Source organism: Carassius auratus, chromosome 12 (assembly GCF_003368295.1).
Source record: "Carassius auratus strain Wakin chromosome 12, ASM336829v1, whole genome shotgun sequence".
NCBI lineage: Eukaryota > Metazoa > Chordata > Actinopteri > Cypriniformes > Cyprinidae > Carassius > Carassius auratus.
In genome coordinates, this window is record NC_039254.1 from 2,876,482 (window position 1) to 2,901,192 (window position 24,711).

The window sequence follows — 24,711 nt, forward strand, 5'->3', positions numbered from 1 at the left end:
ACAAATGTTCTCTTTTCAGCACGCAAACCACACAGTTGTCAATGCACACGTGTTATTGTCCCTGAATGCTTATATTTATAGGATCATGAGCAGCATATTGCCCCGCCTCCGCATGCTATTGGACGGATCTGTATTAGTAATAAGAACCTCTGGCTGTGATTGGCTGTTCAGTATTCTTGGAAGAACAGCTGCTTCTTAGACCATCATACAGCCTACATCCCACTACATGCATTATAAACACCGTGCCTATTGAAAAAAACTGAAACTCTGCAACTGGTCTATCTGGTGTATCTCGGTCTCGACCCGTTCATCGAAATGAAGTTCGTCAGGTTTATAATGAAGAATGCTGCTTTGGCCAGTGCGCCTCGTCACATTGAACACTTCTCCAAATTTTCACCTTCCCCACTTTCTATGAAACAGTTTCTGGACTTTGGTGAGTGTTCTTTATAAAGATTTGCAGTCCAAGAATGATAAAGAATAGCTTCATCTAAACGTGATCGTGTGTCAGCTGCAGAACATACAGTTGTATTAATGCAACGTCATCTTAGTATTATACTGCAGTTTAGTTCGTTTCTGATTACGCGCATGATATCTGTTTTGCATGTGTTTTTTAAATCTGCTTGATGCAGAAATCATTTACTGCTTAACCAGCTGTGTGTAGCTATGTCTGATTCGGGAACAATGTGTTCTTTGAATCGGATCTTTTCAGGAAATTCGCTGAACCGACTCACATAATCAGTCGGGATTTGTTTACTTATCTATTGAACGCTAAATCGGTCTGACTTTAAAATTCTATCGTTTGAACTTTAACTAAGTAAATATTAAGAGAATTCGGAGTAAACCAATGACTTGCAAATTAATTGAAAATTCAAAACAGCAGCAAAACTAAAAACAAACCATACTGGATGGCTGCAACTGAACTGGGACACAATAAATTACACTAAACATCCTAATTAATACAATTTAATCGACAAAGCCAATATTTTCCAACATCATAATATTTTGCAGCACGTCAGAGGTAATGGGATGACGCATTGCTCAATCACCTTTAGAACCGGTTCTTTTAAACGAACTGTTCAAAAGAACCGATACGCGGGAAATGACTCGGAATTCCCAACCCTACTGTTCATAGGCTCGAAGTGTTGCATCATTTAACCGCTTTTGGCTTTGTTTGCAATCACTGCGCTGTACATACATCTGTATTTTACTGTGTTTAATTGCACTGCTTATGATCAAAGTGCAAGCATTTTAATCCCAAACCCATACCATTATACCAAATGATAGTTGAAACACTTGTATTGCGTGTATCACCGTGCTATAATATTTATTTTTGACATCTTGCTTTCTTTCAGGTTCCACCAACGCATGTGAAAAAACGTCTTTTGTTTTCCTGAGACAAGAGCTGCCAGTGCGTCTGTCAAACATCATGAAAGAGATTAACTTGCTCCCACAAAGATTACTTACCACACCTTCTGTACAAATGGTTGAAAGCTGGTGAGCTATACAACATTTTACTGCTTTCATAATGTGGTCAGCTTTGACCGGATTTGTTGTAGCAACGACATATTGTTTAAAAGGCGATTAGATGGCCAGAGACGTGGTGTTTATATTTAGTATGACACGAAAACACCGCGGTCTAGTTGAGACTTGGCCAAACTCTGAACTTGCTCAGCGTGTGAACTTTGCCCTATATTCAGCTTCAGGGTGGGAGCTGCACTTCTTCAAGGAGGGATATTCTGCTGTGAACTTTGTCCTATATTCCCTACCTCCTGCTTTAAGGCGTCATACTAACCCCTCGTTGTTGACTTTGGGAAGTGGAAATGTAGGCATAGCCATTAGGGCAGTAGGTCTGCCATTAATATGGAATTATGTATGTATTCATTTAATATGCATCAGCATACAATTGTTTAACGGTTGTTTTTCCACTGTTATTAGGTCAGTTTCCTCGTAAATGCACCTGTTTACTAGATTAAACCACTTGTCATTTATCTTAAGCAAAATCATAGATTTGCAGTTTATATATATATATATATATATATATATATATATATATATATATATATATATATATATATATATATATATGTGTGTGTGTGTGTGTGTGTGTGTGTGTGTGTGTGTATGTATATATATATATATATATATATATAATGTAGATAGATAGATAGACGGATAGATAGAGCTCATGTCAAAACATGTTTAAAGTTTGAGGGTTATGATAAGATATGATGTTACAAAGATCTGTCAAATCGGACAGTCTGTTCTGGAAACATTGGACAAACAAATAATAATAATAAAAAAATTCAGTGCTCACACAGAATTTAATTTTGCTTTAATATTATAAAATTTCTTGAAATAAATTAAATCCTATTTATTTTGTTTGTCTGCAAAGGTATATACAGAGTTTGATGGAGATCCTGGAATTCTTGGAGAAAAGTCCAGATGAACAAAGTGTATTGGAGGAGTAAGTAGAAATTAAATGAGTAAATTTCATGAAAAATATAAATAAAAACATCCTACATTTGACCTGAAATGAAAAACAAGAACTTATATTTACTGTAGCACAATGTTTTAGCACAAACATTTTTTTTCATTATTGTGTGCCATTATGTTCATGACAATTAAGCACATTTTCCTATAAAAATTCTCATTAGTATCGATTAATTGAGAATTGAAAGGGTTGGCATATATTATTGTCATGAAGATAATGTTACATATAAAATTACAGTATATACTTTTTTTTTTTGTCTTGATTTTGGTGTCATATATTACCCAGATATGTTATTCATTGTTCATTGCACATTTTAACGCTCTTGAATATGCACACAGGTTTGTAAGTGCTCTGGTCAACATCCGAAACAGGCACAATGATGTTGTACCCACTATGGCCCAGGGTGTGATTGAATATAAAGAAGTATTTGGTCAAGATCCGGTCACTAATCAGAATATTCAGTATTTTCTGGACCGTTTCTACCTGAGCCGGATATCAATCAGAATGCTTATCAACCAGCACAGTAAGCACGATATTCAGACCAAATAATAATTATTGCTTCCTAAATTGCTTGTATTTATGTTGTTTTATCTGATTTTTCAGCTCTTGTTTTTGATGGTGCCACAAATCCAGTTCACCCCAATACCATTGGCAGTATAGACCCTCATTGCCAGGTGACAGAAGTTGTTAAAGGTATATTATGCAAAATCTATCTGTTATCAATCTGATCTGAAACAGCATGTAGAGTTGGTTTTTGTTGCAATTGTGCTTCTCAAAATCAGTGACTTTTTGTTTTTTTTAGTCAATACAAATACAGACTTTCATGTTTTTTTCATCACCTTTTTTATATAGATGCATATGAAAGTGCCAGGATGCTGTGTGATCAGTACTACCTCAGCTCTCCTGACCTGGTGCTTCAGGAACTCAACAGTAAGAACACAGGAAAATCTAAGTTTCTGTTAAATAGCATGTAAAATCACAATTTATAGGCTGAGTAAGATACAGATACTGAATTTATTCCATCTATTGGTTCTCTTTGTTTCATGCAGAATTGTTCAGAGCTTAGCAATGATAATGTTTTAGCAGCTATAGGCAATATTGAAACTGTGACTATGTTCTTTTATTTTCAGCTGATAACAGGAACCAGCCTATTAGCATAGTTTACGTGCCTTCCCATCTGTACCATATGCTATTTGAACTGTTCAAGGTAAGCCCATCTAATATGCTGTCCTGAAACAATGCTGTTTATAAGCTTAATGTTGTCATGATGATGTTTCTTTCTTCAGAATGCAATGAGGGCAACCATTGAGAACCATGATGAAGGCAGTAATCTTCCACCCATTCAAGTTATGGTGGCCATAGGAGGAGAGGACCTCACTATCAAGGTAATTTTAATTTGAAAAACTAAAATTATTTGTTTCCAGAAGCATTTACTAAAGTATGCTGTAAACAAATTATTTAAAACAGAAATTTTGACTTTTTCATGCAATTATGCAAATTTTCCAGTAAAATCTAATTTATGTGTTTTTAAAGGGGTCATTTGACAATGCTAAAAAGAACATTATTTTGTGTATTTGGTGTAATGCAATGTGTTTACATGGTTTAAGGTTAAAAAAACACATTATTTTCCACATAAAGTACATTATAGTTGCTCCTCTCTGCCCCGCCTTTCTGAAACACAATTTTTACAAAGATCGTTGTTCTGAAAAGTGCAGTGTGCTCTGATTGGCCAGCTATCCAGTGTGTTGTGATTGACTGAATACCACAAGCATGTGACGGAAAAGTTATTATGTCTTAACTATTATAAAAAAGATCTGTTTGTCTTTGAGATTTAACTTTGCAACAGATCTAACATACTTTCTTTAAAAAAATGTGTAATTTAAATCTGTATAAATTAAAGTATGATTAATGATTTATAAATACCTGCAATTTAAAAATGTTCTTTAGATAACAGTAATGAGATTTTTTTTATTTTGTTGCAGTGATGGATTGAATGTATTGTGCTTAATTGTAACAAAAGATTCTTAAAATAAGCTTAATTTTAAAATTGTAAGAAAATACTATATACTATACTTTTTGGTTAATTATATCCCTGAATATTTTATTGGAATGAAATTATTTCATTTTTTTTTTAATTGTTATTTCTTAATGATCTTTTTTAACCTTATGGTTGTTAAACTCATACAAATTCCATGTGATTGTAGTCTGATGTAACTAGAGCCATCAGTCATTTTCCCATCAGTGAAACACCTGCTCTTGCATAACACAGTACAAGAGAGCAGACTGGCCTTGTTGTTTGGTCACTTTGACAATACTGATTTGAGTCTGGTACATGCTAACCAGTCGTGATCAGGGATGAAAGTCATGGCCAGTTCCTGTCTGTTGGTCTGGCATCTTGCCCGCTCACTGTTAACCCAGATTTTTTCTTTATGTGCCCTAATTCTCTCTTTCTCATTATTTTTCTTTTTTTTTCACTTTTTATTTTAATAATGCTATTTTTGTCTTCGTAGATGAGTGACCGAGGTGGTGGAGTTCCCTTTAGGAAGATTGAGAATCTTTTCAGTTACATGTACTCCACAGCACCAAAACCCCAGATGGATGATAAACGTAGGGCTCCCCTGGTGAGCCTTTACTGCATTACACATTAAATACAAAAATGGGATTGCAAGGTACATATATTAAAGTGTAACTTTTGAGGGTTATTATTATTAACTAAAACTAAAGCCACAAAAACATTTGTTACTTGAATTAAACATCAAATGAAATAAATATTAAAAAAGTGTATTTATTTATATATTATTTGAGCAAGTTTACAAGATGGTATGATTTGTAATTTTTAACATGATTAATGATAAATTAAAGCTGTGCTAGGGAACCTTTGACGCTCTAGCGGTTAATAAACAGAACTGCTTGCGTCTTGCGGAAGAACATCGTAGCCGGAACTACTTTTCTCTGTTTATGTCTATGAAGAATCACAAAGGTACTGGGTTACTCCGCCGCGGTACCCCCAAAGCAATCTAAAATAGTCTGAATATAAACACTTATTATAGGTGCACCCTAGTGATTCAGGACAAGCCAAAAACACGGTTTGGAAAATGGATTCATGGTGTACTCGCTTATTATATAAATTTTTCTACATTTTTAACACAAACAAAGTTACCAAGTTAACTTTTAAGTTAAGTTAAAGTTATAGTTAAAGGACCGCAGCTCTGATTGGTTATTTTTTACCGGGAGCGATGGAGTTTCTGCAAATGGCAATAGGACCACTGGGAGGAGTCAGAGGAGCTTGATTTTTTCACAGATTATCTGTCTCATATTCTACTGTCAGGACATAATGACAGGTTTAATAAATATGTAAAAAATATTTTTTTACAAAAGTTCCCTACAGCACCTTTAACTATATAAACATATATATATATATATATATATATATATATATATATATATATATATATATATATATATATATATATATATATATATATATATATACACTGCTTTAAAAAGCACCCTATTTGTTTAAAGTGTTTGTAAACCAATAATGCGATTTTTAATCATTGCCCAGCACTAATATATATATATATATATATATATATATATATATATATATATATATATATATATAAAAACAAAAACTAAACAAGAACTAAGTTCAGCAGTAATCTCACTGATACTTATGATACTGCCTCTTTATAAAATTAGCCAACCTTTGTTCACAGGCCGGGTTTGGTTATGGGTTGCCCATTTCTCGACTCTATGCCAAGTACTTCCAGGGTGATCTTCAGTTGTACTCTATGGAGGGCCATGGCACTGATGCAGTCATTCACCTGAAGGTACATTTAAACCCTACCTAAAGGGATAGTTCACCCAAAGAATTTTCTTTTCTTTTGTTTTAGAAAATGTTTTGTCATCAATCATACATACAATCATACTACAACTCACAACTGTTTTGTCTACTAAAATATATTTTTGTAAAGATGATTCATCAGCTAAACAGTTGAATGTTGTTAAACAACAGTACAATCCACTGAACGCTTCTGCCCCTTACACCCTCGTTTCCATTCCTGCCAGAAATTAAATATAGCGCTACGCTGCCAAAAGTCTATTCTTTAGAAGTCTTCTGAACACAATTTTCACATTTAAAAACACTGAAAACTTCCTGTAAATCAGAGAATACTTTGCATTGTGATGTAACAGATTACATCATGTGTTTTCTCAGGCTTTATCCACTGACTCAGTCGAGAGACTGCCAGTGTTTAATAAGACCGCTCGACGGAACTATGAAGTCACACAAGGGGCAGATGACTGGTGTGTCCCCAGTCGAGAGCCTCTGGACCTGGCCGTGTTCAGACTGGCTAAGTGAAAAGAAGCATGTAGCCTCCAGGAAGGATAAAGGACGATTCTATGACTGACTGAGATGAGTGAATGGCGATGGCCAAAGTGTCCACATGGCCGAGACCCAGCTCACCACTCACTCTGAAGCCACGTAGTCTCTCACCAATACCGTAGATGTTGCATGTAATTGGTTTCCTCTGCACCATGACTATATAATTAGATTTTTTTAAGGTTTGAGAAATAGGCTTTGTCACAGTGTTACCTTAAACGATACTAACTCATATGAAGTGGAACAGAGTGCCAATTTAATCGCCTTTGAACGGCTCTTCCGTTTTTCGGAAGACTGTGGAAGTGGAAGTTCCAGTGTGAAGTGAGCCAGACGGAGGTCATGCCCACTGCATTAGAGAAAATGACCAGCTAGATTAGTGGAACCAGCATGTAACAACAGGCTTGTGCCAGCCCAGGAACACATGAAGTCAGAGATAAAGGGCCAAGACCGGGTGATAAAAACCAATATGCAACCTCTGGTGGATCATTTATGTAAAAGTCTACAAGAAGAGCATGTTGCATTCAACACAGAAACACTTGTAATTAAATTACTGATTGCTGCTTTAGGAGTATTCTTATACAGAGGAAAAACAGATCATTGGAGGCCATAATTGGGACTGTATTAGTGTATGGCCAAATATGTCACGGTGATTCCTGGTGTGTAAGAATTTAAGAAAGAACTGGTTGGAACTAGAATTGACAAATAATCTCATTGATTTAAACTTGAAAGACTTACAACTTATGAACCAACACAGTGTTTTGTGCATGTTTATTCTTAAACGTGCTGAAGGATAGATACCTCATTGACTGAAGTTAGTTTCTCGATGTCAGCTCAACGACCTTTGCTCAGCTGTTGCCTTTTCAGTCTTGTGGGCCCGTGGTCACTAGTTCTCTCTGAATATTATATAGCATGTAATCAGAGCTTCTTATTTTAAGCATTCTGCTTTGAGAGCATGCCTACTGTATTAAATCAACCATCTGCTTTGAACTTGTACCATACAACCTTACATGTAAGGACCATATTCAATGTATTATATTTTTGTTTTTGTTGTGTTGTGTTATCCTTGAAAAAACTTTATTTTTGTAATACATTTTTCATCTTAAGCAATAGATGTGTATAGAATGGAAATAAAAAATTTTTGTGGACATTTTACACTGAAGTGGAATCTTTAATAAGGAATAGCTCAACTAAGAATTAAAATGAGCTGAAAATGTACTAACATTACATCATTTGCATCAATTATCCTCTGCAGGGAATGGGTGCCGTCAGAATGAGATCGACCAGCTGATAAAACCATCACAATAATCCTCGTGTGTTTAACAGGATTTCAGTCCATCAGCTAACATCTTGTGAAAACCCGGCATGTTTGAATCCATCAAGATGTTTTTTTTTCTCTGTCCATAATATAGCTTTCTTTAGTGCAAAATTTGTTCTTGTCTGAATCAGGAGAGAAATATGCAGAGATCAAGCACTATTTACAAGTGAAAACAGTCCAAAACCTTTTTTAACAAATATGTTGGTGGAATTTGATTAACAGGGCATGGACCTTTTCACTTGAGGAAAGGTTATTATGGATTATGAACTGGTATTTAATACAGTTAAATCTCCTTAATAATGTATGTGACGAGTGGGGTGGGGCCGAGAGCCGTGGGAACGGGCGAGGCCGGTGGAGTGATTGGAAATGAGCGACACCTGCTCGACCCACCGGTCACAATGTATTTGTTTCATTATTCCTCCTTAATAATGGATCTACTTCTCATTTTTCAAGATGTTAATGATGAACTGGAGTCGTGTTGTTTACTTTGTAATGTATTCTTGTACTGTTTCTATCAGCTGTTTGGACTCTAATTCTGATGGCACCATTCACTGCAAAGGATCCAATGAGGGGCAAGTAATGTAATGCTAAATATCTTTAAATCTGTCCCGATAAAGATGCAGGATCTACATGTGGGCTGACGCAAGGATGAGTAGAGAGTTGTTTTTTCAAGGCCGAATTGTAGAGAGAACAAAGATGACTGGCATGTGTGGATCGAGATTCTACACATTGGTCCTTTGCCCAATAAGGCAAAGGTTAAATTTCATAGTAAACAGCACATCACTTACAGTCAGAGGTAACATGGAAAGTGAGGTCAATGGGCAACAATGAGAGGTATGAATGGAACAACAAGCCTGGACTAAACAATGAACTTAGCAAATCTGTCCAGTAGTAAATGAAGGTCAGATGTGCAGTAAACAAAATCACTTTCTGCTGAATGTGAAAATAACATCAAGCTAATTTTGTGTCCACAGGGACTACAGTGTTCTTGATGGATTAACCTCCTCAAGAACTGCTTGATAAACAAGTGCTCCTCTTACAATATATCACATACCATAGATCACATGCTATGCGGCACTCCGTGTAAGGGTAGATGGATAGCTTGTTTACATCCTGGAGTCTCTGAAACATTTCAGCACTAGATAAACATGAAATCAATGTGATAACCTTTTCTTTTATCGAATTATTTTCATTTTTGAGCAATCATGAACCGCTCCTGCTCATAATTTCTTTTAATGGTGTTTTTTCCTCTACACTTTCAAACAAATAATTTACAGAAAAGTCACATTGCTTTGAAACACCACGAAGGTGAGTAATTAAAGATTTTTTTCATTTTCTAATGCTAATATAACATATTTAAGAGTGCATTTGACCAATATTACCTGTCAATATTTGTGCCACAGCTTTTCTTAGCTTTGCTTTTTTATTTAAATTTTTTGCTATATATACCCGCAGGTGCACAAGACTGCATGAGTATCTAAGCAGTAAAAAGAAACTCAAACAGATGGCTTCCTTCCAAAGAGCGCCCTGTTAGGCAGCTGTTAAAGACCAAACCCTTATGTGCTAGAATCTACAGAGACGTGCGAAAACAGCAATGAGTGACCGTATGCAATTCCAGGAACCTCGATAGTAAAAGTACAGCCCTCAAAGCAGGCCATAAAGGATGGAGTGTACGTGTTTGTCTGCGGGTGAGTGGAGATGGAGGGGTCGTTGGGTGGGGTGGGGTGGGGTGAGTAATGTATGCAAACATATCACAGTTCACAACAGGCTGTAATCGGTTTGTCCAGGCGGCTGTTCTCATTCTGGCATGTCTGTCAGTCCCCAGGGCTGTTTACTGATGTCTCCTGCTTATGTAAAAGGCTGAGGCCTGGGCTTCACATCAAAACATTGTTTTCCTGGGTGGACTATTGTACTGACTGGCCTGGTCTTATCTAATCACACAATCGACTGCTCATTGCTCTGTTGACAGTGAGAGTTGAGGATACTGCCAAATGCTTTAATACATTACCAAACGATGTGTGGCATGGGTTTTTACAGGAATGCGATCAAAAGCACAATTTTGACTGTATTCTATTAGTATGCCCAGATGAGATAAGAGTGGATTACATTTATTTAAAAGAACTCTGCACTCTCAAAATAAAATGTACAAAACTGTCACTAGGGTGGTATCCTTTCAGTGGGTATTAACATGTACACTTTATCCACTAATATGTAATTTTAAGTTGTATAGAATATCTACCTTTAAGATGCTAATATGTAACATTTACGTGTAAAAAGATACAGAATTGCACCTTTTAGCTTTTGTGTCTTAGAGGACTACTGTATGAGTGGATTCAGTTTTTTTTTGAGTGGTTCATTTAATGAGCCACCAGTGAAACTCATCACTCCCATTTTATTCATGAAACCTCTTCAACTTGATTCCTACAATTAAAGTACTTTATTGGGATGTTTGTTTTAAATGTAATTTTGCCAAAATGTCAAAACACATACATACAGATAGGCACACAAACAAATAACAGAGATATATGTGTGCATATATAGATACATAAAATTGAATAAATGATACAGAAATAAAATACAGAAAAAAAATTAATTCACAGCAAGACAATAAAGCAATTAGATAAATTCACCAGAATATTTTTAACTATATCAAAGTGTATATTTATGGTACATGGTTATGCATTACCTCTACCAGGTTTCTAATTTACAATTTCCTGTCCCGCAAAATAAAATAAAATAAAATAAACAACAACAACAACATAAACAACAAAACAAACAAAAAAACAACAATGTATTTAATAGGTTAAATGTCACCACCTAGTGGTGGCTTTTGGTGTTAGCGATCCTTATTATTATTTAACGATAATACTGCATACTTCCCCCAGACACTGGCAGTCATTTCTATTAGTCAAGTATCTTTGACTCACTGTGCATTTTTTCCATGAAGCTATTTCCTACTCACTATCATTTATGCTTTATAATTACTCTTTAAATCTTCCTCAATGGTCTTTTCTCTCCGAGCAGTTAATTTTGAACCTAGTTTTTCATTGTTTTTAAATGTGAAAGTAATCTCATAGAAATCTAATATTCATTTGTGAACATTAGACAGCAATGCGGAATACATTTAAAGTGTTATTTAATGTTAAATAAATGCATGTTTGTGCAAAAATAAGTTCTTTTGTAGACCTTTCTGGTGACTATTCTGCTGATAATGCAAGTTTTTTTTTTTTTTTGGTCTAACCAGTGTCTTGACATGTGGTTTTTGAATGATACTTGCAAAGGCATAATTCTAACTGTCAAATAACTTGTTAAATTGCAATATGAGTTTAAGTAATGGTTGACTTGGTAATTCATAACTAAAACCTGGTCAGTCATAAAAAGCTAATTAACTTTTTCATAAGTTCAAAATACTGACCTAGTCTTGACCTTGACCCTTTTACACATTGTCGACTTATTTTTACGTTGACATAGTTTGACTCATGCAACTTCAATAGTAATTTGCCTGCACATATGCAAATACACTTTTGCGCCAATTTTGTTTTTGCTGACCTCATGAGCTCAAAAACTGCTTGTGGCCATTTTTCATGTGCATGTTAGCAGCTTATTTGTGAAGAGTGTCACCAGTGTCATGTAAGAGAATATTGGTGTGAAAGTCAAACCAGCAACTTCCTTTTTCATGGCAGTAGTGCCCACCCATAATCTAGTGCAGTATATAAACTTTATTCTATATAGTTGACTTGCATAACGCATAGAGATCTGCTCTTTGTGAAAAGGTAAGCTTGACATGCTTATAATTTCTAAAATAAAAAAAACAAATACATAAATAAGATCACTTATAAAATAAAATTACTTTCAGTAAGCATACTGTAAGTAACCTACAGTATCTGATAATCCCAAATGTTTGCTGTCTAATTCAGTTTTTACTCTCACCTTTAGATGCTTTCCTTATGTGTTCAAGTGTTTGCCGTGCTGGTTGTCTGTACAGCCGTCACTGCGAACAGAGATATTTCAGTAAGCATTGATTTGGTTAATATAATAATGTTATAAAAAATAAGGCCAACATTTTAAAATATTTTTACATTACAAATACAGTGTCACAGTAACTGTGCCTAACTTTCATTGCATGTTTCCCAGTATATGTTCAGAGCTTGGAATATGGTTGACCAGCCTTTGCAGGAGCAACTTGCTGTTGTGTATAAGGTGGTGAATTTAAAAATGCTTCTGAGTGCTAAACATTTCAGTTTCTAATGGGAAAGTGGTATGAGAATTGTTTTTTTTCCTCTGCATTTATTTAGGAGATGGACAGCTTGAAACATGAACAAGTAGTAATGAAACAAAAGCAAGAAGCCTTGAGCAAGGTAAAATTAAAGCTGATAATGAAAGATTATTTGCTAGAAATAAATAAATAAATAAATCTTACCAGATCCGCTAAATAGTATTGGACATTCAAAAGGATTTAAGCATGCTGTTGTTAAAAATTAAATGTAAAATATATAGTAAATGTATATGCAGATTAATTGTGCCATTATCTCAAAGTCAAAATAAGGCCCAAAATATCTAAATGTATCTATTGTGAGCTAAACAATTTTCTTCAGAAACTACTATGATTATTTTGTTGCAGGCATTAACACACTGTTCACAAAAGCCTATTGATACAGACGTGGAGATGAATTTGACATCACTGCAAACAGGTAAGTAAATAAATAAATAAATCTGGTATGCTTTAAATGTATTAATTATTATTATTATTATTAAATGTTATAATTAATGATTTACTACGTTTATATATTTGACCCTGGCCCTGGCCCAAAGTTCTTGATTATTTTTCTTTTATGCCAAAAATCATTAGGATATTAAGTAAAGATTATGTTCCATGAAGATATTTTGTAAATTTCCTACTGTTAATATATTAAAACTTAATTTTTGATTAGTAATATACATTGCTAGGAATTTATTTGGATAACTTCAAAGGTGATTTTCTTAGATTTTTTACACCTTCAGATTCCAGATATTCAAATAGCTGTATTGTCTGATCCTAATAAACCACGAAAAATTGACACTTGAGACTGGTTTTGTGGTACAGGGTCATGTATATATATACACAAAAAGGGCTATTTTTATGTCTGTCTTTGATAGGCAGCAGCCATTTGCTGTATACCCTCACCCAGGATGGAGATGAAGGCTCTGGTGAGGATGAGAGTGATAAGTCCCCTGACCCCTGCTATCACTATACCATGCTGGACCATGCCTGGAGAGCCACAAACTACACCACCAAGAATGTTGTTTGTGATCGTCATGTCCAGTGGAAGGGCTGGTACCGTCTCTTCTACCGTGGGAAACCCATCCAGATGCCTGAGAGGTGTGTGAGGAAAGAAAGGTGTGGCACGCACGTTCCACTATGGCTCGTTGGCGGTCATCCCCGGAGACGAGATGGGGTGGTCACCCGCAAATTGTGTGGAAACTGGAAAAACAACTGCTGTTTGTTCAAATCTCCTCCCATTCAAGTGAAAGCATGTAGGGGAAACTACTACGTCTATAAGTTTGTCAAACCCGTAGCTTGCCATTTGGCATACTGTGCAGGTAAGATACGATGCAAGTGGATTTTAAGAAACATTTGAGGTATTTATATATAAGCTATTGACTCTTGTACACCATCCTTTCAGATATTAACACACTTGTCTGTGGAAAGTGCAGAAAATCTGAGTCTTGCATCAGCAGAGACCAAATCACCTGGATGTGTAGGAAAAACAAAAGAGGTGAGTCATTTCTTTTTATCATCAATCACACTGTGAGAATTTAGTTTGTGTTATTAAAATGATCTTAAGGAAAATAATGCAGCATTTTCTTTCCTTGTGGTCTGTAGTGAAAGCAAACGTCCATTTTTTTGTCACCTACCCGGCCAGCATCTCAGGAAAAGTGAACAGGATAATGTACAGGAAGGTGTATGTGAATCAAGGAGGGGCTTTCAGCACTCGCACCGGGATATTCAGAGCACCGGTTTCTGGAGTCTATCAGTTCTTCTACTCCTCACAGACTGGGGGCAGTGGGGCAACTGATCTATGGCTGGTTGTAAATAATTACTGGGTGGCTGTGTCCCATAGCAATGTTCAGGGCTCCAGCTCTTTTGGGAATCTGTCTACCTACATGACGACTCTGCGCAAGGGTGCTACGGTTTATGTGACCCACAACCGTGGCCGCTCTTGGGCAAATAATGCATCCAACACCATAGTTTTTGGGGGTTCATTGCTTATGGTGAGAAAAATCTAAGGGAATGTAAGTGTCAGCTGAAGCAAAATTGGGAACATTTATAGTTTAATTAGAGGCCAATTTAATAGTACCAATTAGTTGGTTTGACATACATAAAATGTACAATGTTAATGTTAAAACATGTTCTGCTAGTTCTGTTTATATAATGCTTTAACTATTTTTAAACATGTGTCTTGCTAAGAAATTTATTCCAAATGCAAATATATATATAATACACATAATATTTATGAATTCTACAATAATAATAGTGTAAAAGAAAACAACATTTGTTCTCTTGCTGAAAGAATCCCTTGCTGAAAGATATATTTCAAATTAAAATACTGCTTTTGTTCCTATAAAAATGCCATGAAATATTGTGTCTTGTGTATAAGAATATACAATTTTTAATTATATTTAAATGTGCATTTTATATTACTAAGTAATATTGTTCAACAAATATTGCTTTTATAATATTACATTAAAAAATATATATTTTTATTTAAATATAATTATAATATTGTATTATAATAATAACAATAATATATAATACAAAATTTTTAAATCGATTAAAATATAAATATTTATAACAAATATTGTTTGTAAATAATTTTGTTTTCTTTTTTACTATTGTTATTGTAGATAACTTTGGTAAACTATTATATAAGTGTTAGGAATAATATTGTCCCAATCTCCTAGAGACACAGGTGGGGGCAGCAGAGTCATCTCATTGTGTTTAATCAGGGAGGATGTCACTTTGCCACAGCTGAACTAAGCAACTTGAAGCCATCTTCAGTTGTCATTAAACTTAAACAACTCCTCCTCATGTTTTGAAGTCGATACAGACACGTTGACAACCAGCCCCAAAATCATGTACGAAACAAATAAATGTGTTTTATAATATAAAAAAAAAGAAAAAAAAGTTCACTCACTATTGTGCTTCCCTGTAAATTTGGTTTTGTGTTGTTAAATTTCAGGTTTGTTGTAATTAACTTAAATAATTTGCTGCATAACTGTAATATGGTTCTCTCAAATGGGATTGCATGCATTTCCTTATATGGTCAGAGGACAGACGGACATTCCAGGGATATTCAGAATCTCACTAATGACTAGGCTAATAGTCAAAAAGAATGCTAACTATGCTCAATTCAAATGTGACTGTCCCCTTCAAATTACTGATATTATAATGCCAATTATGAAAAAAAAAACATTTAACGTTTTCTTATTTCTTAGACTAGTAGGCCTAACGTATGTTACAACAACGTATTTTTAAATTATGAATAGCAATCCAGTGAGATAACTCTTAAGTTATATTTCACTTAGATGCTAAGAATTATTTACAGTACTTTTTTTTGCTAATAGTCGCTATCTAAAAAGCGACACGTTGCTTCCAGTATTAGGCTACTGTATAATTCGCTGTATAATGTATTAACTGTATTATGATTTAAATTTCGGCGATTAACTATTCGCTTCTGGATAGCTTGAATTGGCCTGTTGTAAATGTTGGATTAGGTAATAAAAATAAGTATGCTACTGCAGCAAAAAGTTTCTAGGTTTAAGTAGATGTGAATACTGCTTGCCTTCATGTGTCCACCTTTGTAACTTTATCGTTGATGTTAGGTAAGCTTTAGCTCGCGCCCTCGGGGGGAGGGGCTTACGCGAGAATGAAGCCACAGTGTGTTTAGGCGAGACGAGTGAAGCTCGTGGAAAAAAGACTGAGAGGCGCGACTGTTCGATGTAGCGGACTATCGCTCAAACACCGGGAGCCTGTTGTGTGAAGTTTTCAGGCGACCAAAGAGTGTGTGGCTTTAGGCATTTCAGTCTTTGAAAAGACGACAACAACTTATAGTTAACAAACAATGCGTGTTTATATATTCCTTTACTGATAACATGAAAAGAAGCCGACGAATATTGCGTTAGTCAAATGTAAACAAATTCATGGACATGCATTATCCCTGCTGTTTGCTGTTGTCGAATTGACTTGTGTATTCGTGGGATATTCAACAGTTAGCTTTACATTTTTTGCCTCTTATATTACTAACGCGTTAATATGGCAGAACACGAAAGTTTGGAGTTCGGAAAGGCGGACTTCGTTCTTCTGGACAATGTCTCTTTGGACGAGTTTATGGCAAACCTCAAACTCAGGTAAGATATTTCACCTAACGTTACTGGGATCCCTCTGGCCATGTGCTTTGATACGGGAAAGCTATCATAAATAATGGTACTTGTATTCTGTATTTTTTTTAATTCGAATCTAAATTGTTAAAAAGAAGAATAATAAAACAAAAAGACTACACACGCACTCAGATCATTAGGTGATGCAAGTTCGTGTTACACCTACAGTAGTTACATAGTGGTTACGTTTCTGAACTGAGCTCATACTGTGAGCTATTAACTAACAATAGGCTACAAATCTGAATCATCATCATTGCATAATGCTTTATTAGCTAGTAGGATCTACTATGGTCAGATGGAGGAGATATTCAAAACATCTTGCAAAACATTAGTAATTGACTTATATTTTAGGTAGTGCGTAATACATCTGGAATAAACTAGCCTTACATTTTTTTCAGGTCAAGGGAACAATGAATTACACATCTCATTTCAATATTAAAGGAATTCATGGAATTTTTGTGTTTGCTATGTCTATTGTAGCTTTATATAACTGGCTGCACCTGCTGAGCCAGAGTACTGTATGTCAGGCTCAGAGGTGTGTTGACCATGGATGCACTCCCCTCTGATTGGCCTTATTGTTCAAACAAGTTTACAGTGGATATCCTGCTATTGTGTTTTTTGTTTTGGTTATGTGGATCAGTTTTCCTCATCAGCACACTGTAAAAAAAAAAAAAAAAAAAAAACTTGATGGCTCTAATAAGATTGAGGTGAATGTAGTTTAATTCAGAACTTTTCGTTAAAGAGGTCAGATGATGCTTTTTTTTTAAAGATCATTATTTTGTGTATTTGGTATAAAATAATAGATTGAAATGCTTTAATGTTAAAAGAAAACATTATTTTTCAAATACTGTACATAATTGTAGGTCCTCTATGCCCCACCTCTAAGTCCCTCCTTCCGACAAGCACAGTCTGCTCTGATTGGCCAACAGACCCAGTGCATTGTGATTGGCCGAACACCACAAGCACTAGTCAGAACTGTAATGCCCCTTTCCATAATCGTGAGCTTAATCTTTTAAAATAAATGTAAAGACAGTAAATGATTGTTGTTAGTTTTACCATCAGTTCGAGCTCGAAAAGGGAAGAGAGTGGTGTGACAGAGACAGTGATGAAACTCCTATGTGTTTGCAGGACACAAGCATTGAACGGTTAAGACGTCTGACTCCACTGTGTGACCCGGCTCTCTCTCTCTCGCTATCGCGCACGCACTCACACACACGCAAAGTGCAAAACTCCGCATTTGAACATTCAATAGCAAATACTTAAACTAATAACAAAACATACAGTAGCTGATTCAGAAGCACCAGATTGTCGTAGCTAAGTCAGAATTACCTTTTCTCTTAGGTTCATGAAACAGTCGTCCATAAAATGCGTTGCTGTTCTATTGTAAGTAATCTTAAAGATTTCTAAATGCATCTACTTTCGGAAGGACACACAGCATCTCCCTGACATGGCTGCTTCATGTCTAAATGCAGTTAATGAAACCCCACCTTCTTTCTTTGCATGAACATTTGGGCGGCATTACGCAAATATTTCCACATAGTGACATAGATATGTGGGGGCGTGTTTGAATGAGACGTTTTAGGGGGGCGTGATAGTCTTTACTTGATAAAGAACATCTCTTTGGATTTGAGACTTTAGTCTTTGCAACTTTACAGATCTCCTTCATGCACCAAGAGCTTGTAACACTCTGAAGAGAAAGGCAACATTGATATCACATCATATGACCCCTTTAATGGTTGATGTTACAATGCCATAAAATCAATTATATGCATCTCTGTTTGGCAACTTAACTAGTGACCTACATGTGGATGTCTCACTAGGACACTAAATTATTGTTCTGGGGATATTACAAGTAGTGTTTCCAGTTAATCGAGGGAGATGTTTTTGGATAAACTATAAATAATAAAGATTCATCCTTCAGAAATCACCCTACAGTAATATAGTGATTTGATGCTCAAGAAGTGTTTCTTGTTATCAATGTTGAAAATAGTTGTACTGTTTAATATTTATTTTTAGAAATCATAATACTATTTTCCAGGATTATTTGATAGATAAAAATAACAGAATTTATTTGAAATGTAAATCTTTTGTAATATTATAAATGTATTTGCTGTAATTTAACGTGGGCTTGCAGAATATCATTAATTTCTTAAAACTTTTTTTTTTTAAATCACCCAAACCATCAGTAGTGTATCTGATATATACATAATTATGAATACATTTTTTAAACACCATGTGGATGCAGATAAACAACTTTCACATTAATTAACAACAGGAGATGCTTGCTTACTGGTTCCAGTGACTCAAAAAGCACAGGGTGTCTCTTTTTCCCACCTCTTAGCCATGGCCTGATTTTCTTCCTGGCTGGGACATGGAGTGTGCAGTTTGTTATTTGCAGAGGGTGTGACCAGGCCAACTTCCTGCTTCTTCAGTCTCCACATCTGTGTCTGGGGCTTCAGCTGGAAGAGCTGATGCCAGATCACATCCTGTGCCCCGTGGAGTGATAAAGAAGAGTGCTGTTGAACTGGAAATCACTTTTTAAATGATGCCTTTTGAAGGCTGTTTGCTTTGAATTCAGGAAGACCATATGTGATGTCAAAGCAAAACTTTGGTTGAACTCATTTGGATAATGTGTATGTTTTATTCAGTAAAATAAGCTGTGCGTACAGTCAGCTTGGGTTTGCTCTTCCAAAGAAGTTCCTAAATATAACAAAATTGAAATGCAGCCTTTCTACGCAAAGCTATTTCAGAATGTGTAACCAAGAGATTTTAAGCAAGTTTGTTTAGTTGTGAGGGTTAATCTCTTACAGTGAGGTGTAAGAGTTAAACAAGCGTTGGGACTGCTGACACATGCTGTACATTGTAGCATGATTTGATCTCTGCCCATGTCTATGTTTACACAACGTCATTTTTTGAGCAAGAGTTTTTGTGGGCATTCTGAAATAACAGCTTAATTTGATGTGCGCTGAGGGCTTGACTTTATATGGCAGTGTTGTTTTGTCTGCCCCTAGGATCTTGGGGAATTTTTTGGCAATCCTCTGCACATTTCCAAAAACAATTACAAGTGCTGCCCGAGACCATGTTCCAAATTCTTCCAGACACTGGCTGTGATACCGCAGATGAAATAGCTGATAGTTAGTATGCCGTGGCAGAGCCTTCCAGCTTTCATGTGTCATTCAGACAAAAGTCAAGTCTAAAGTCTTCAACAAACTAGTAATTTTCATAGTTTGAACTTGCGGTACTGTATACTTTATGTATGGTTTAATCTTTCCTTGATAGTCTTGATGTTTTCACTCCGCTTAGATGAGTTTAACTTTTGACTCTTGTATAGTGGCTAGAAGTAACAGAAAGAATTGGCTCAGGAAGAGCGTATTGGCAACTTATGAGGCCTCACTGCTCTTCCTATTGATATTTTCCTGTACTAGAGATGTAACCTTTGACCCACACAGCTCTTTAAGCCACTAGCAGCTAGTGTAATGGGTTTGATTGTGTTGGGTGTTTTAAAATTGAGAAATTATTATATATTGTATCTTGCAGTGGTTCTTAACTTGTTGTGTGTCATGCTGGTCACAGAGAGCAGGGAGAGAAACAATGCTGAATGCAAATAATAAAATGCAGCTTACCATATAATCATGCATATTTTAGGTGGTAGAATATATTAGGCTTATACCTTTGAAAGAGAGGAGAGGAGAACACCCTCATGTTTTGTGTGTATATATATTACACGCTACGATTTAAACATTTGTGTTCAGAACCATTTTTTTATGTCTTTGAAAGAAGTCACTTATGCACACAAAGGTATAATGAAACAGTCAGTTTTCTTTTCAGCAGCCGTTACTCCAGTCTTCAGGGTTACAATCCATTTTCAAAATACTTCTGTGATGATTTTGTGCTCAGGTAAAATTTCTTATTATTATCGGTGTGGAAATCAGTAGTGATTCTTAATATTAGAGCAGGACCAATGTTTTTTGGGGGGCTGATACCGATATTTGGGAGTAAAAAAAAAAGGCTGATATCGATATATTGGTCAATATTCTTTTTGTATATTATAGTACAGAACCAGTCAAAGTTTGGACACTTTCCCATTCCTGTGTATACATTATATACATAAATAGAATACATATATATAAACACAATTGTTTGCAATGATCACTCAGATGTGGTGATCAAACACTTATAATGACGTAACAGAGTAATTGAGGCAGGGCATTTAACAATAAATGTTATTATCCAAAATGGGTCTGACATCAGTGCACTGAACAGTCAAGTTGAAGTTTATTCGACTTTAATTTAATTAAATTCAATTCCATTCAACTTTATTCCGTTGAAGTTTATTTCACCTCGGAACATTCATTCACAGATTTGCACTGTCTTCATACACAGACGAAATTTACTAGAGAATACTGAGATAATATGCCTCTGTAAATAAATACAATATAAATTCACATCTCACACACTTTAATGCCCTTTGAATGTAACTTGAACGTTCCCTTGGAACTGGAATCATCATGTGAAGTCCACGTTTCAGGGCATTTATGGTTGAATAAGACAACGCTTGAATGCTGCCTGAACAAGAGACCTCCTTTCTGAAGTGAAAGTGTTGACTGGTGTCACTTTCTCGCAAAATTGCTGGTGGATCTCCACTAAATTTGGGGGATCCCTTCAGCTTGAGGATCCCTGTCGAACACCACTCTCTGCACGTCGGTAGCCCCTGGGATCGCTATATTGGTCGGCGCCGACCCCCCTAATTTGGCTTTTTTTCATATACTGGAATGAGGGAATTTTTTTAGCAGAAGGCTGTAAATCTGTCATTTCCTCACAGCAGAATCAGCCAGATAATAACTGCAAATAGGGGTCTAAGGTTAGGTTTAAAGAACACTAAAAGAAACTGTGTAAATTAAATTGAGCCCATATGTTTGTTACTGTTCCATATGTAGCCTAAAGTATGGTGCCACTGGACAAATAGCCTACAAACTGGAGACAAATATAAACTCAGGCAAGAAAATGAATTCTGGCCTCTGTCCTTCATTGAATGAAATTAACTTTTTATAAGTCCTCATGGGGAATATCTCAAAGACACCATTTGTTATAGTGGTGTTTAAATTTGATCTTCCTGCCATAGTTATATCTTGAGGATTTCAGTTCTGTGAACCTGTTGGCCAAATAAGCCTTAGCTTCTCCCATATCAACAGTATAAAGCTCACTTGTTGCCTTAACAGCAGGGCCACGTGGAGTCCAGCTGTGACACATGGCAACCCGATTCCCATCCTGCACAGCGAACTGCACAGAGATCAGAGTCCTCTCAGAGCTCAAGTGCACTGTGCAGAGCCAGAAACAAGGTTTTATTTCCCGATCCTGTAAGGATAGATGGAGCAGCAGAGATAGGATTTGGCCTGTAAGGAAGAATGATGCATCTTTTTATGGTCAGTGCCTTATGTGTATATTTAGGTACTTTGACCAGCACTGCTTATTTTTAAAGGTCCACAGTGTGAGAGATGAACAGATGAAGAAAGAATGTCAATGGAAAAATACTTTCCATGTAAATGTTACAAGCCCAAGGGATTTATCCTGTGATTCTATAATAGATCTTGAGCGAATGCATGGTACCTCTTGTCCTGCTTTGAGGTTCATGCTTGCTTGCACCTATATGTATTCTTGTGTGCTCAGATCTTTTTATATTTGTATTAATAAAAACACAGAGAGTACTCAGTAGATGGGATTTTTACCTTTTCACTTACAAAAATCATATTGATATGCAGCTATATATACAAGTACAGCCTCTGTCTACTTGAATAGTACAATTAAAATATCCTGTTTACCAGAATTATCATGCAATATGTCAAATCAGCAAAAATTGCCAATGCAATTTTTGAATATTATGATTCATCCCATTTTCAACTTCTTGAATTTGTGAAACTACTGAATTCTTTTCTTTTCTTTTATTTCATTTTATTTTGGTAATTTATTTTGGGTTCAGCTCTATCCCTGTTGTTTTGGAGGCTTGTTTCCTGTTTTATTTTAGAATAAGATCTCAGATCTTATCTCTTCTAATCATTTCCCTACTGAACCTTGTTATATCCTAAGAATATGAAAAATTAAAATGTGGTGAAAACACCCTCAGGCTCACCTTCTGTTTTTTTTTTCTTTTTTTTTATTGGAACAGATTTGGGGAAATTTAGCATGACTTGCTCACCAGTGACTCCTCTGCACTGAATGGATGCCTTCAGAAAGGAGAGTCCAACAGTTAATAAAAAAAATCACAGAGTAAATAACAAGAAATCCAGAAATGAAAAGCTGTGTATTTGTAATAAATCCATCTTTAAAATGTTTGAACTTTCTTAACATTGTGACCTGCTAAAATACGAGTTCTCTATCTATAATATTGCTTGAAGGGAAATTCAAACGCCTTTAAAATAGACTTGTTTCTTGCAAACCCACAGCTATTTGCTTCACATGATGTTAATTCTTGTGGATTACTGTGATTAGTTTATCAGCTGTTTGAATTTTAATTCCAACTGCACTCCGATATGTCCCTCAAAAGACTGCTTTAAAGTTTGATGTCTTCAAAAATCAGCCTGATTTTCTCTTACTCTCAGTCTCCAGCAAAGAAAAGGGCCTGTCTGCCCTCAAGAATTTCCATACAACCCCCTGTAATCTGAAACATATCACCGGCCCTACATAAACAAGGCTGTTGCTTTTTTGGCCTTTTTTCCCCCAAAATAAGCTTCAAGCTCCACAGACGTCTCATTTGTGGACTGTGTGCCTTGGCTGGCGGTCACTGATACCACTAAGCATGTTAGAGGAGCTCTCTCACTCACATTCACTGTGTTTAGGGTTTATAGCCTTGATATATTTTACAGTCTTGACTGATCCCTCACCCTCTTCATAACCCCTTTCTGTCTTATGCTTACAACAGGCTACATCCTAGCCCCAATTTCATTAGTCTGTTTTTCATTGGTGACATAAGCGACTTCTAAATAATTCCCAAATTTTGTATTCACCACTGCTGGAAACCCATTTCCTCTCTCCAACCGATGATGTGGTTTGATTACATTACAAAGACACATTAATGAGATTATATGTAATCTGTTCTAGCTAATATCATTTAGATGAGACACAATGATGGATGTGTTACATATTTCAATGCACTTTTTCTCTAGTGGTTCAGGACATTTTCAACCAGGTCTGTCCTGCTGTGTCTGTGGAACCCTGTTACAGCCAGGTGTCAGTAACATTCATATTAATTTCCACTCTGCTTCTCCCTTTCCTTTAGTTTTCAGCCAATTACCACATAACTGTACTTTCTCTCTTTCTTGTCTCATGTCTGTTTTTGTAATTTCCATCCCTGCCCTCTTTTTACCCTGATGGAGAGCGCTTCTTGAAATAGCTTGCTGAGTAATGTCTGACTCCGTTTGGCCGGTCAGATCTTTTTGTCTGCTTTTTCTTCTCGAGTTGGCCGTCATCTCATCTGCTACTGCTCAGTGACATCATATTGGGATCAGAACCATGTGCTAAAAGCTCAGATGAGTTGGAGATTGGCTCAAGGCCATGTCTAGTCACTTTACCGTTGACCTCTGAAATGCAGTCATCAAAACACGCCTCCTTTTCCCCTTATTTTTTTTCCCTCATCCTGACGGGAGAACAAAAAGTGTTTTTTATCTCAGGGAGACAATGAAGGGAGTGGGCCAAAATAACAAAAACTTCAGCATGTTGTTGTGCTTTGACATTTACACCTGGCTCTCATTTCCCGAGTAGTCAGTACAAAGTTGTACGTTTAAGACATGGCTTGAATTTAGCAAAGTGAAGTATGTTTGTAAAGGAGGTTAGCTTGACAGTTGAGTCAAATTGAGTCCAGTGGGCATGAAAAGCTCTTCATATGACTAAATTTTCAATAACAATATATATATGTGTGCGTGTGTTTTGTGTGTGTGTTAAGCTTTAAAAGATTGTCATCAGTACAGAAGCAGCTGGTGTTTAACAGCAAACAAATGTACAAGTTGCACGAAACTGATTTAAAATGTGGGAGAAGATTTGTTGTGGTGGGGGTGACATTAAGCTTCCAAGATTAAATGAACAGGTCAGATGAAAGGCAGCTGTGTCATA

At 35.9% G+C, this 24,711-nt stretch overlaps 3 protein-coding genes across 5 annotated transcripts in view; all 3 read left to right on the top strand.

Annotated features, from left to right (window-relative positions):
- Positions 1-181: 181 nt before the first annotated feature.
- Positions 182-7,572, top strand: pdk2a (pyruvate dehydrogenase kinase 2a). The gene is made up of 11 exons (XM_026276257.1): positions 182-433; positions 1,353-1,494; positions 2,393-2,464; positions 2,830-3,014; positions 3,095-3,184; positions 3,344-3,421; positions 3,622-3,698; positions 3,778-3,876; positions 5,002-5,112; positions 6,211-6,324; positions 6,711-7,572. The coding sequence occupies exons 1-11, from the start codon at positions 316-318 to the stop codon at positions 6,852-6,854; spliced, it is 1,230 nt and encodes a 409-aa protein (XP_026132042.1). The 5' UTR covers positions 182-315; the 3' UTR covers positions 6,855-7,572.
- Positions 7,573-9,788: 2,216 nt separating this feature from the next.
- Positions 9,789-14,820, top strand: LOC113111492 (uncharacterized). Of its 3 annotated transcripts, none has more exons than XM_026276260.1 (8): positions 9,789-9,878; positions 12,127-12,201; positions 12,325-12,390; positions 12,486-12,548; positions 12,812-12,881; positions 13,327-13,770; positions 13,854-13,946; positions 14,054-14,819. In XM_026276260.1, exons 2-8 carry the CDS (start codon positions 12,127-12,129, stop codon positions 14,455-14,457), a joined length of 1,215 nt encoding a protein of 404 aa, XP_026132045.1. In that variant the 5' UTR covers positions 9,789-9,878; the 3' UTR covers positions 14,458-14,819. The 3 variants fall into 3 exon arrangements, with proteins under 3 accessions (XP_026132045.1, XP_026132044.1, XP_026132043.1); XM_026276259.1 differs by lacking the exon at positions 9,789-9,878 and adding an exon at positions 11,869-11,963 and having other exon boundaries at positions 14,060-14,820; XM_026276258.1 differs by lacking the exon at positions 9,789-9,878 and adding an exon at positions 11,870-11,963 and having other exon boundaries at positions 14,054-14,818.
- A 1,285-nt stretch (positions 14,821-16,105) lies between these two features.
- The window catches only part of myo1d (myosin 1D), a 67,679-nt gene continuing 59,073 nt past the window's right edge, over positions 16,106-24,711 (top strand). The window contains exon 1 of the mRNA XM_026276261.1: positions 16,106-16,578. Coding sequence (XP_026132046.1) covers positions 16,484-16,578 — 95 coding nt within the window. The 5' untranslated portion in view covers positions 16,106-16,483. The remainder of the gene's footprint in view (positions 16,579-24,711) is intronic.

Coding starts and splice junctions, on each gene's coding strand:
- pdk2a (XM_026276257.1), top strand. CDS start 316: ATGAAGTTCGTCAGGTTTATAATGAAGAATGCTGCTTTGGCCAGTGCG. Junction 1,495..2,392: donor GTACAAATGGTTGAAAGCTG/GTGAGCTATACA, acceptor TTGTCTGCAAAG/GTATATACAGAGTTTGATGG. Junction 3,422..3,621: donor GGTGCTTCAGGAACTCAACA/GTAAGAACACAG, acceptor TTTTATTTTCAG/CTGATAACAGGAACCAGCCT.
- LOC113111492 (XM_026276260.1), top strand. CDS start 12,127: ATGCTTTCCTTATGTGTTCAAGTGTTTGCCGTGCTGGTTGTCTGTACA. Junction 12,391..12,485: donor AACTTGCTGTTGTGTATAAG/GTGGTGAATTTA, acceptor GCATTTATTTAG/GAGATGGACAGCTTGAAACA. Junction 13,771..13,853: donor CCATTTGGCATACTGTGCAG/GTAAGATACGAT, acceptor CCATCCTTTCAG/ATATTAACACACTTGTCTGT.